This window comes from Gymnoscopelus braueri (assembly GCF_963280865.1).
Source record: "Gymnoscopelus braueri genome assembly, chromosome: 1".
Taxonomy (NCBI): domain Eukaryota; kingdom Metazoa; phylum Chordata; class Actinopteri; order Myctophiformes; family Myctophidae; genus Gymnoscopelus; species Gymnoscopelus braueri.
In genome coordinates, this window is record NC_137603.1 from 62,921,500 (window position 1) to 62,934,916 (window position 13,417).

Sequence of the window (13,417 nt, forward strand, 5' to 3'; positions counted from 1 at the left end):
GATTTTTAAACATGTCCTTACCTTAGACTTGGGAGTATCAGGGTTTGACACAGCTCCGGTGTCTGTCTCTGTTTGTTGTCCCTCTTTTTCTTTTTCTCCCCCTGGGGCTGGGGGTTTTCCTCTTCAAAAAGCGTAGCATGTTGCTGAGTGCTACATGATGGTACAGAGTGCCTGTCCTGCGCCTGTGGTACTGGCAACATTTATTCATCAATGTCTATAAACTTTACGGGTCTTTCGTTTGTGGCTATGATGTTGCGCAACATTTATGCAGTGCTGTTGTCTCATGCTGCCGATAGCTGCGCACCGTTTATGCTGTAACAGTAATATGTTCAGTGCAAAAAAAATCCTCTACGTCCTGACTCCCAGGGGAGATTCATTTTCGTCCCAAATACATATTTTTACATCCTCAGGACATCGGGAGTCTCTTAGTCTCTCTCGCACCAGCTGCAAATATGCATATATCTACAATTATGATATGTACATACAGTGTATGTACATATCATAATTGAGAGTGTATGTCATACACTCTCATTGAAATGTATACATATTGCCATATTGTTGCCTGGAACATAAGTTACCTTGTCTTTTGGTGGGGCCAAACACAGCAGCTTGAGGACGATAAGCGCAGGACAGGAACGCAGACTTTGGATATAAGTTAAATCGGTGGCTAAATGAACTGCACATGGTACAGGATATAGCTTGATGACCAGTGAAATGCCTGCTGATCAGGCCTAGGTCTACAACTGACCAATCGATTTTTTAATTTGATTTCTAGATAGCCGCTTTAGAAGAAAAGCTCTTATGGTATTTGTAGAATAAAACCCCTGCATAAGACATGGCTAAATCAGAAATTATAGACAGGTAATTATCCAATTCTGTTCTGTGGTCTGGGTAAACCTCACAAATAGTATCTCTATACACGCAAAAGCTACGTTGAACTCGCCTAGAGTAAGAGTTTTAGATAACCTAGGGTTGCTATCTTTTAAGATAACGGAAAAGTCACCACAATCCACTATCCTTTTCTCTGAAGAGTCTGCTGCGCAAATTAGGATCTTGATCAGATTTACATCCTGCCCTGTTTAAGCAAGCAATGCGTAGGCTTATTTAGCTTATAAATAACACAAAGAGCATGATTATTGCCGAGTGTCAGGAATGGCCCCCGCTGGAGATAGAAACGATGCTGCGGAAGACGGCACGGGGACTGCAGTTCCCAGGCTCTTCCGGGGCAGGAATGCACGGTATGCTGCTGACGTCGTCATGACATTGGAGGTAGATGCGGAAGTATCAGTGATACTGGTGTCCGTGGTATTGGAGTTAGCTTCTAGCACGACCAGTCTCTGGGTCATGCTGGAGAGCGATGATTTAATATCAGAAAGCGCAAATAACAACTCGCCGTTTTGTGGAGGCGCAGAGGAAGAAGCAGGGGGTTTGCTCTTCTTTGGAGGGGCATTGACAGTGTTTGACAGTGTCCTGGATCTACGGCCGCATGTGACTGGTCACCTGATCAGGTTGGCGTGCTGCCTTGAGTTGACTGCCTGAACTAGCTACGCATGCTGCACATCATGCACTACACTGTCTCTCTGCATTCTATGTATGTGTTTACCTTGATTATTGTAAGTCACTCTGGATAAGAGAATCTGATAAATGCCTACATACGTAAATTGTAATTGTTGTTACTTTGTAATTTAGATATTTAATACAAGCTATGTGAAAACAGCCAATCTACAAGTTCAATGACTGTCATATAAACAAGTAAGGGATATTAGCATAATTAGCGGACAATCTATACATGTACTGAAAAGATGCTCTTCCTTAAGTTGTTGTGGGACTTTTTGTGAACTGTTTGTCTATGCATAGTGATACAATGTCTCTTCCCCTGAAAAGCTTCTAATAAAATAAATTGGTCACAAAAAAAGGAATATTAGCATCATTATGAGTAGACTGAAGGCAGAACTGCAAACACTGAAAAAGGTGACACGTTGGGAAATCAACATGTCCCTGTTGGGGGTTCTGGGGCCTCATGGCTTGATGATCTACCCTGGTAAATACAAATATATTCACAATATGTGAAAAATGTTCATGGGATTTACTGTACTTACTTTGCCTTGTGAAATTAGGACACACACACACACACACACACACACACACACACACACACACACACACACACACACACACACACACACACACACACACACACACACACACACACACACACATACATTTTGAGTCGTTGTGCTGATGATGCTGCCTCTTCTCTCCTCCATCTGTCTGTGTGTAAAGAGGAGAGGAGCCCCAGTCTGGTCCAGGAGGAACCACAACCTCTACAGATTAAAGAGGAACATGAAGAGGAGGCCGATGTGTTGACATTACTACATAGGGAGACCAAATATGACACTCTATCAGGTACAAAAATGTTATCATTTTTATACGTCTCCGTTATAGTGGTTACAAGATTTGACACCAGATCATGTGTCCACAAGCGCCGGCTGTCGGCCGGACAAAAGGGCTTCTGCCGCCGGCTACTTTTCTACTGTATTTTTATATTTTGATGTATAATTTTATATTTAATGAAGTGTTTCTCCTTCCTGATCGCCCTGCACCTCCGTACGCCAATGGGAATGGGCTTTGCATCAGTTGTGTCGGTCAGAGGACTTGTGAAGAAAACCACTAGGGGTGCACCGATGTATCAGCCTTACATCGGCATCGGCCGATATTAGCCTTGTTGACTGCCATCGGCGTATCGGTGAATAACTTGACTTTCACCGATGGCAGTGGCCGATGTTCACTGACTGTGCTTGCTATGTGTTTTCTGCAGCCTACCAATCTGCAGTTCCAGATTAGATTCCTAGGTGGTGGTATAATACTACACTCACACACCAAAGAACAACTGCACATGCGCAGTAGGTACTACATGCGCTTCATGTTTACATGCAAACAAAAAAGAGACAACATCGGCTGTGTGGGATTTCTTCACTGTCTCAGAGAAAGATCGCCGTTTAGCAGTTTGCAAGACATGTTCCAATGAGATTTCAAGAGGGGGTAATACCAGCAAGGATTTCAACACCACAAATCTGAAGGGTCATTTGAATAGTAGACACGTTGAAGAATACAATGATTTCCTGAAAGCTGACCAGAAGCGGCGAGATGCACTGGCTCGTCTGGCTGCCAACACAAGCTCACAACGCATCGTGGCGCGTTGTGAGCTTGTAGATCTGCTATTTTCACAACGCATCGCGACGCGATGTGAGCTTGTAGATCTGCTATTTTCACAATGCATCGCAACGCGTTGTGAGCTTGTAGATCTGCTATTTTCACAACGCATCGTGACACGTTGTGAGCTTGTAGATCTGCTATTTTCACAACGCATCGCGACGCGTTGTGAGCTTGTAGATCTGCTCTCATTCTCTCCTTCCTCACAGATAGAAACCAGACTGTTAGATTCAACGGTAACTACAGCTCCAACAGAACTGTATCCACCGGGTCACCACAAGCCTGTGTCATCTCACCAGTCCTGTTCCCCCTGTATACAGATGACTGTAGCAGCTCAGACCCTGAGATGCTGTTCATCAAGTACTCTGATGACACGGTTATTGTTGACACCACCAACTCCGATGACCGCATCATTGGGGTAATGGACAGGTTTGCAGAGTGGTGTGAGAACAATTTCCTGGACCTAAACCCCAGCAAAACAAAGGAACTGCTGGTGGACTTCAGGTGTAACCCGCCCACTCCCCCGGCCCTGGAGATAAATGGACAGACAATAGTGCGCGTTGAGGAGTATAAATATCTTGGCACCACCATCGACCACAAGCTCGCTTTTAAGACCAACGCAGAGAATATTTACTCTAAGTGCCAACAACGACTGTTCTTCCTGAGAAAGATGAGGAAGCTTCAGGTCCGACCATCAATCCTGCAGGCTTTCTACAAGTCCTTTGTGGAATCCATCATGACCTTCAACATCACATCATGGTTTGGTGTGATGCGTGTCATCAACCGGAAACCTCTCGACAGGGTTGTTAAGATAAGTGGCAAGATCATTGGGAAGGACCAGGAGCCACTCAGCAGCATCCACAAGAAACGGACAATAAAGAAGGCCTCTCAAATAGTTGAGGACAATACTCACACTTTTCACACTCACTACAAACTGATGCCCTCAGGCCGTACAGAGCTTCGAAACTCACTAAAAGGGGCTCAGATAGCTTTGTACCTACCTCCATAAGACTTCAAATCCAACCGTTAACCGCCAAAGACGAGTATATTTGTCTTTTAACACATTAACCGCCAAGAACGTAGTCCTACGGTCCGTTAAATCCAACTGTTAAGCGCCGAGACCGTAGCCCTACGGTCCACGGTCTTTTCGCGCTGAAATTTTCCAGGTGCACTTTCGGAATGTTTTGATCCATTTCCGCTTCCGGTTTGATGACCGGAAACAGAATTATTTGGGATCCGGTTTTGACGATCACGTCCGCCCTCGTTCTGCAGACGAAACTGAAACTCCATTTTCTCCTTGTAGTTTTTTCTCCTCGCATATCACTGTTTAACGTAAACCGTTCTAACTACAACATGGATGCCCCGTTTGACACGTGGTCTTCACTGGTAGAAGCAGTGAGATGTCGCCGATGTAAACAGACCGTGTACGGCTCAATCTTAAGGATTTTAACAAGATCTATGGCGACATGAAAAAAACAAAAAAACAACAATAACACCTTGGCACTGGTGAGTACATTATGAGATTAACCTCTGGCGGTCGATGTGTTAAAAAAAAGACAAATTCACTGCCAGCATTCAGCAACAGACTATACCGTTGCATAGTAGAAGCTGAGTTTGATTTGTCGGGGGAGGTTGGAGTTCCATACACTGGCCTGTTCAGGGCCCTCCATGCAGATTCAGATCTTGCTCAATTGAGTTGACCCATGAGCCCAGGTATTTGAAGTCATTGACTTCCCTCAGAGCAGTAATAATATAGGTGATAACATTGGTTTTCTTGTCATTTGGTCGAAGGCTAACCTTGGCACACTCTGACTCCACTCTGTTCACGGGCTCCTGTGCTTGTTCCACGTGGTCGGAGAGTAGGCTGATGTCGTCCGCATATTCCGGGTCTGTCAGGACTACTGTGGGGTATCGTCTCAATCTCCTTGGTGTTATAGTGAAGCCAGGATCCTGCTCTCGTCCACTGATGGCCTTCCTGAGCGCATAGTCCAGGACTATGATGAAGAGGAAGGGGGAAAGGATTACCCCGGCCAGGATGTCAAACTCCTCACTGTTGCCATCTGGGGTCACCACCTTGGCCCTAGTGCCTGCGTACGTGGTCTCTTTTGCCAGGAGTAGGTTTGGAGGGACACCGTTCATCATTGTGCTTCTGTGGATCGAGTCAAATGCCTTTTTGGAATTGATGAAGCACAGTACAGCAGTCAGGTTGTTCCTTTTCACCTCCTCGATTATTCTCCTTAGGGCCAAGATCTGGGCCACGGTAGTTCTCCCCTCTTGAAAACCATTTTGGTTTGCTCTCAGATGAGGATCGATGGCGTGTCATTACCGGTTCATATCATTTTCTTTTTTTTAAGAGCAGCCAATTATTGTTACCCCTTTTTCTCCCCAATTTAGTCGTTATGCCAATTGATTCCTCCCCACACACATTTCTGTGTTGTCACAGCTGTTGTATCCTACTGACTCACCTGCCAGTGAGGAGCCCGACACATAGATGCCCGACAAAGCCTGTTGCACCATGGTGGATTCGAACCCACAACCTCCATGGTGGTGGGCAGGGACTTGCCCACCCAGCACTTTTGGCCTCTCTCAGTGTGGCTTTTGCCCTTGCAAACTCACTGGCTGTGGAGGGATTATCGTTGATGTTGAGGTTCTGGAGGAATTCTGATATATATCTTCCTCAGTTCCATCTGCTTTTGTGCCCAGCAGTCTTTGGAAGTGGTCGAACCAGGTCGTCACCCTCTCCTCTGGGCTGTGTCCCTCAACCTGTCCCTCCTTGGTCATCTTCCGGCCAGTCATCTCATTGATGACCCTCCAAGCCTCCCCAAACTGCTTTTTGACCTTGCGCTGCCTGTCACACCCTCTCCGTCAGTTCCTCCCTTTTGATGTTGTCATAGGGATTAAAGAGAAACTGTTTGGCTTAATTCGGTGTGCCAAAATCTGTAGGAGTAATATCAAAACAAAATTGTTGCAAACATCGGCCTCATGGTGGCGCTATGACAGGCTGATCTGAAAAATTTGAGGCAGAGGTTCTGCTTTGGCATCCAGGGAGTGTGTGTGCACAGTTTCGCAGTGACCGGGCCAACAGTGCGGGATATTAGCTGGTCACAGACAGAAGGACACACGGACGGACGGACGGACGGACGGACGGACGGACGGACGGACGGACGGACGGACGGACACACGGGGTGCAAAACATACTCTCTCGCCATGCCTTTCGGCCTGGTGGAGACAATAACTTAAAAAGACATGCCTCAAGGCATTGTCGTTTTTCATTTACTGACAGTAAATACAGTATAGTAACTGTGAGAGGAAAAGTAAATAGATTGTGGTGTGATGTAGTGGTAAAGTCTCATTTGCATAGAATTTTAAATCAAACAGCCTCTCTGGATGTTTGAAATACACTTCTTTGTTGTGGTGCGTGTGGTTGACTGTGATCGTTAGTACTAGTATCAATACAGCTTTGATGGATGCTGAATAACTGACCTACAAGGTAGAGACAGCCACCAGAGACGAAACCCCTTTTGTCTGGTTCATCTATATCAGACACCGACTCCATCGCATCTGTTCCAAATCAGAGGCCAACATTGACATGGGAGAGTATCCACTGCAGCGCCTGGTCAGAGAGAAAAGTGGAACATAATGCCAGACTGGCACACACATCGCTGGCAAATACCTGTCATTTTCCCTCCCTACTGTTTCACTATATGACTACTATTTGTGGGAATGTGTTGCCACAGTGCAGTGTTGATTTCGTCGACTAAAACTATGACGAAAAATGTTCGTCAACTACCTTTTTTCACTGACAAACTAAATAAGCGCTAAATAAAAACTAAGCTATGATGACTAAAACAAAGACTTAATGTATTGACAATTTCGTCAACAAATAAAAACTAGACTAAAATGTTAGTGAGGGACTAGTGGAGAAGAGATCCAGTAGAACTAAAAGACAATACATTTTATGTTTGGTTGCACTCGGGGGTGTTGCGCTCTGAAAATAGCAGATCTACAAGCTCTGTAGATCGGCTATTTTCAGCATGCAACCAAGTGTAAAATCAGCCATTACGATGTCATCAAGGCCCGCAGAAATACATTTTAGTCGACTAAATCAACTGTAGATTTAGTAGACTATAATCTTATGATATTTAGTCGACTAAAACTAGACTTACAGTAAAACATTTCAGATGACTAAAATAGGACTAAAACTAAATGGAATTTCAATCAAAAGACTATGACTAAAACTGAAGTCAAAATTTGCTGTCAAAATCAACACTGCCACAGATTTGCGGTTAGAAATGATACAAAATAAATTTTCAAAAATCATGTGACAAATAATTAATTTTGACGGATATCCGTCTGTAGACGGAGCTCTGCCACCCATGAATTCATGCGACGGTGTCAACGAAAACCTCCCCCTTAACCGGAAGAAAGATCAATCAGACCCAGACTCTAGGGTGGGCGACTGTCTGCCTTGACCATGTTGGGCAGATGCTAGAGTTGCTGGTTAGTCTACCTAGTTTTCCAGCCAAAGAGGAATCTACGCACCATCGGTGGTTGGCGTGTGTTAATAACTACAAGGTTTTTCTACTGGTTATTTCGACAGAGCACCACAGGGAGAGGTCTACTGTATCTAGAGAGATGGCCTCCAAAAGATGTTCAACATTGTCAGAGGAACAGCAAGAGATGGACGAGGTACCCGGACTGTTCGATGCAAGGATGCAACCTGTGGTAAAGTTGTACAGGATAGGTATGTACTGTTCCATTTACTGGTGGTTAAAACCTGTACTAAAGTTGTACAGGATAGGCATGTAGTGTTGTATTTCTGGTGGTTGAAACCTGTAGTGAAGTTGTACAGGATGGGTATATTTTTTTAATCTATGCAGGACATTGTCAGAACCCAAGGACATACATTTATGTCAAGGTGAAATTACATAGTATTACGTATATTTTAGCTTGGACACTGGATTATACTGCAATATAGTGAAACTTTACTTCCATTGTGTGACAATAGGAATAATACAAAACAAATTAATAGAATGAACCTATGGTGGTAGTCTATTTTCATTTTATGTTAATAGTAAATGACAAAAATCAAGGTTCTAGGGTGTTCTTTATTGTCACATCTTGTGTAAAGGAAAGAGTAAAAAACAAGACCAAAAAATATGTGTGATAATAATTATAATACATTTGAGTGCAGCTTTGGCACACTTGCATCATCCAGTACACCCTTCCGTATAGTACTAGTGACAGCGGATCAATTCATGGCACAATGCTGATGAGTCAGGGAGAGTGGTCTAAAACGGTTGCCACCCAATTATTTCAGTTGTCCAGCCCAAATCAGATGGCTCTGGCATCTCCGGTTCTAGGACCAATGCCTGGTTCCAAGAGTTGGCCTGGTAACAAATGTGCTTGATGTGTTGTTTGAGTGCTGCCTGTGTTGGAGGAATGTTATCTAGTGTTCTTGGCTTCTTTGTGAAGAGTGGTTTCCTGGCATCATTCACTTCTGTGCACTCACTGGTTTGGTCATATATGAGCACCACAAATGACTCTAGCAGGACCATTGATCCTTCACTGACCTCACTTGGCATGCATAGGAGTCACTGAAAGCCTTTTCCACGTCTGGGAATGACCAAGTTTCCTAGGCAGTCTTCTTTCCTCTGTCGAACGCAGATACAGTGTCACGCCCGTTGAAAGCGTGAAAGACTGGGAGAGTCAGACACTGTGTTGGAGTCATTGTGGCAACCATTTCATGAACAGCTATGTACCGAAAACTTGATCCAACACCAAAGGCAACCCACAGCAACCTGCAACCTATCTTGCTGAATGAAGCCAAAGACAGTACAAAATCAGTATCAACATGGCACAGCATCTACCACATGTGGAAGCAGGCGAGTGTCAGCCTCCTCTTGCAAACATGGGGCAAGGCAGGCCAAGTGTTAATCAGCAGGAGAATAGAGGACTCTACTTCCATTGGTTGCATAAAGTTCCTTGCCCTCTGCTTGAGGAATGTTAATTAATTAATTGTCTGAACCCCTTCAGGTGTGCTATTGTTGGTGTCACCTATATAAGAGACCAGTGTTTGTTACATTTGTTGATTCTGAGGACATCCCTGCATTTGTCTTTTTTGGGCAATAGTCCAGCAGCTTAGCTCCAAAATATAAAGGAATCATTCAGTTTGTGATCCCAAAAGATTTGGATATATGGAGGTATCATGAATTTTCAACATGGCACTCATGGCAGCCAATTTTTCAATATGGCCACCAGCAACAACTGTTGTTGTTTTCAGCAACAACTGATATAATATGATATTGCTGACAAAATGTGTTTAATGAATTATCATAAGTACTTGGTAATGTGTTTTTTGGATAATTTAACATTTTAATTAAATTCAAAATGCCCCCCATGTTTTCAGACTGGTTAGATATGGATGATCTCTGTCTAATTATACATTTTTCTTGATGCAGAATTTGAATTAGGAACTTTAGAATTTCTAAGAAGCTTCCTTCTATCTCACAAGACTCATATTATGTGAGGCCAAACCTAGGGTCTATCACAGGGAAGACTATTTACACTCGCCTTCCCAGAAACAGAGGGCTGTGCACTGTAACTACTGTAAGCTCTTTTGCACTTGCACTGCCCAACACAACCCTTCTTACATTTGCAACAAGTTCATAACTGGACTGGTTTGCACGGTGTTGACACCAGCACTTGACCCACACGTGGCCTCCTTGGTATACTGCTCTCTTGACATGCTCTTCTAGGGAAGCCTTGGTTGGAGGGGTGGATTGTACATTGTATTTGTATTTCTTTGCATGTGCTGGTTCGGTCATAAACCTCTCAATCGTGGCCATTACCCCCTGTGGTATGTCATTTGGGGCTGAAGACGGTTTCAACAGGGCATGTGTAAACTCAGGAAACACAGCCCATACAGCCCACGCAGTCTTTTTCCCGTGGCCAACGAAGCTTGACACAGTGTCACAACCCGTCAATGCATGGAACACTGGTAGTGTGTGTGCTTTCTCAGGCCCTAGCCCTGCTGCAATTTCATGGGCTGCTAAGTATCGGAAATTCTTCCCAGTTCCGAAAGCCCACCAAAGTTCATCTTCTGGCTGTAGAGTCTGAGCCACTGACATAGCTAGATGTTGCTTCTTCCATCTTTGATGCTGGGTCCCTCTAGGACCATGTTCACAAGGGTAAACAACAGCTGTCCTCTTGTCATTGTTCTTGAAAACCATTAAATGGTTTGGCCACACAGCATATGTGATGGCGGACAATCTGTGCAGCACGTGCAATGTGCATAGCATCTTTGTTGTTATCCTGCTCACAGGCAAGAGCAGTGCTGATGTCGTCTTCAAAGGCCATAAGGACATATCTTCCCTTGTTGTAAGCTCGCATATCAGGGAACTCTGCAAGAAGTCTCTCTTTTAGTCGTGTAGAGTTAACTTTGTTATCAACCTCTACTCCTACGGTAGCTGTTCCATTCGTGACTTGTAGAGCTGGGAACGTTTAGCTAGTTTGAATACAAGTGCTGACCCATCATCGTTGTCTGGTCTCTTCTTTGTAAAGCAACAACTCAGCAAACAACACCAGAGGTTGATGCTGCATGTCTCTGGCCATTATCTTCAAGACCTTCTAAGCTAGCCTTTCTGGCACAATTATAGAAACCTACTAGGCATCTGGTGTGATACTTAGCTTCAATGGCCACCATGTCCCCAGCACTAAGTTGCCCAAGTTCTGTGTCTTGAAGTAGGGTTGCAGCAGCGCGCACCCGATTGTCCAATTGAAATGTTGCAGCCTCATGAAGGCCTTCATTGCCAGCAGGCTACCTGCAGAAGAAACACATGTCCTGTATCATTTCAGGAGTCCGACTTGGTTGGGACCTTCTGAGTTTGCATTCTGACTGTTGATCAGGACTTTCACTGCATGCTACATTGTACTTCTGCCTGCATGTATGATGGTATTGAGCTTTGTTCGCAACCATGGCTGCTTCAATACCATGACCCTCATCTAGTCTTCCAATTGGAAATGTTGATGGGAGCTGGCCAAGTTCATTAAACTGGATTAAATGCTCTGCAAGGGAAGTGTATCCTCTCCCCTTGTCTGCTCGCTTGGACTGCAAAGGATATTTCAATGCCTCTGCCGTGTGTTCTTGGCATATAATACAGAGCTTCCAGTCAGTCTTGGCTGTGCAAGAAGTTGATGGTCCTTGACCATCAAGTTGGAATTTATTTGACATTTTCTCAGACAAGAAAATACAATGTTTGCAGTAAAGGCAGAGGGACTATCCTTTTACCACCTTTTACTACAGGGAAACATATTCAAGTATGGGATACAACTAGGTTCGGATAAGAAAATTGCCCTACACCTTGCCGATTGTTCATCCAGTACCATTAATTCCTGTGCGATATGTACACCATCCGGGTAACTATATGAAACTCATATAAAGCCCCGTTACCCTTGGCTCTGCTCTCCCACGTTGGCAGATCCTGTCCATTTAGGTGTGGCTACATCTAAATATGTAAACTATTAAGTAGATGTGGGGCTAACATTAGATAGCATTTAGGAAACTAAACTACACTATCAATAAACTATCACCACAACCAGCACATTCTTTACCGAAAATATGGCATTATTAAGCGGAGTGTATTTAGCTGGCACTGAACCCCATGCTGAGTTTCACAGTAGTGGTGTCACCAGTGTGCCCTGGCTGTGCTTCAACATCCACTCTATTACATTTCCATTCATAGAATGGTTCAGTTGTTTTCATTTTGCAGATATAGGGATTTTGGAGTTTTGGAGTATTGGATCAACATTTTAATTCCAATAAAATAGATAATAGCTCCATATAATTTTGATTTTGGACATATGGCTGCCATCTTGAAAGAAACAGTGGTCATATTCAGTTGTGAGGTAGAAGGAAGCTTCTGGCCAATTCCAAAGTACCACATTTTCATTCTGCAGCATAAAAAATGACACGAGATCACCCATATCAGACCGTCTAGTGACGGCTGCCACCTTGAAAAATAGCGTCCATCTTGAATATTCAATGACAATTTTCAATTATCCAAGATATTTACCAAGTAGTATGTATTGTAAATAAGTCTGACATATCATATTCTATCCATCACTCATAAGAAAACAGTTCTTGCTGGTGGCCATTTTGAAAATGCCATGGGCGCCATGTTGAAAATTCATGATGCCTCCATATCCAATTATTTTTGGAATGTCTCTGGCTATAAGTGTACCAAATGTCATGCTTTTATAACAAACGGAATGATAGTTTTGGTTATCTGCTCCACTAAAATGCATTTCCTTGAAATCTGGTGATCTCAAAAGTCACACCAAATAAAAAGGCATCACCTATTTAGTTGGAAATTATACTTTGAAAGTGTTCCTACTGTGTTTGGTTTACTTAAAGGACAACTTTGTTTTTTTACAACCAAGGTTTATGTTTTAGCTTGTAATTAAAGTAAATAAAAGATGAGTGTTACATTTTTTTCATTTACTGCTTTCTATAGTTTTAGCATGATCTTTTTTTTTTACAGTGGGCAGGGGCATTCGAGCAGGTGGCTAAATATGTCTTTTTACACAATAATAAAGGTCCCGTGGTCTTTGATGGCCAGATAATAATAATAATAATAATAATAAACTTTATTTGTATAGCACCTTTCATGACATGAAATGCAGCTCAAAGTGCTTTACAGAGCAAGAATACAATTACAGTTAGAACCAATTTAACAATGAAGCAAACAAAAATAAAATAAAATAAAATAAAAGCAAAGGCATAAAACAACATTAAAATAGGCAATACAGTGAGGAATTAAAAATCAACCAAAGAATCAGCTAAAAGCAAGAGTGAAGTAATAGGTCTTGAGCTGTGCTTTAAAGCTATCGACAGAGGCTGCCTGTCTTAAGTGTAATGGGAGTTTATTCCACACTGTCGGTCCGTAAAAGCAGAATGCTGCTTCACCGTATTTTTTATATGTCATTGTAGGCACCTCGAGCAGGTCAGCACTTGAAGACCTGAGGGCCCGGTTTGGAACATATCTCTCTAGGCAGTCAGAGAGGTAGGAAGGTGCCAGACCATTTAGAGCTTTATAAACTATTAAAAGAATTTTAAAATCAATCCTAAAAACAACCGGGAGCCAGTGTAGTGAAGCTAGAACTGGAGTGATATGTTCTCTCATCCTAGTTTTAGTTAAAATTC

General features: G+C 43.2%; 1 protein-coding gene across 1 annotated transcript in view; it reads left to right on the top strand.

Moving 5' to 3' along the window:
* Nucleotides 1-13,417, top strand: part of LOC308089501 (uncharacterized protein) — a gene marked incomplete at both ends in the record, with an annotated part of 277,868 nt that overhangs the window by 8,204 nt on the left and 256,247 nt on the right. Inside the window, 2 exons of the mRNA XM_080434267.1 lie at nt 2,284-2,406; nt 7,814-7,957. Coding sequence (XP_080290393.1) covers nt 2,284-2,406; nt 7,814-7,957 — 267 coding nt within the window. The remainder of the gene's footprint in view (nt 1-2,283; nt 2,407-7,813; nt 7,958-13,417) is intronic.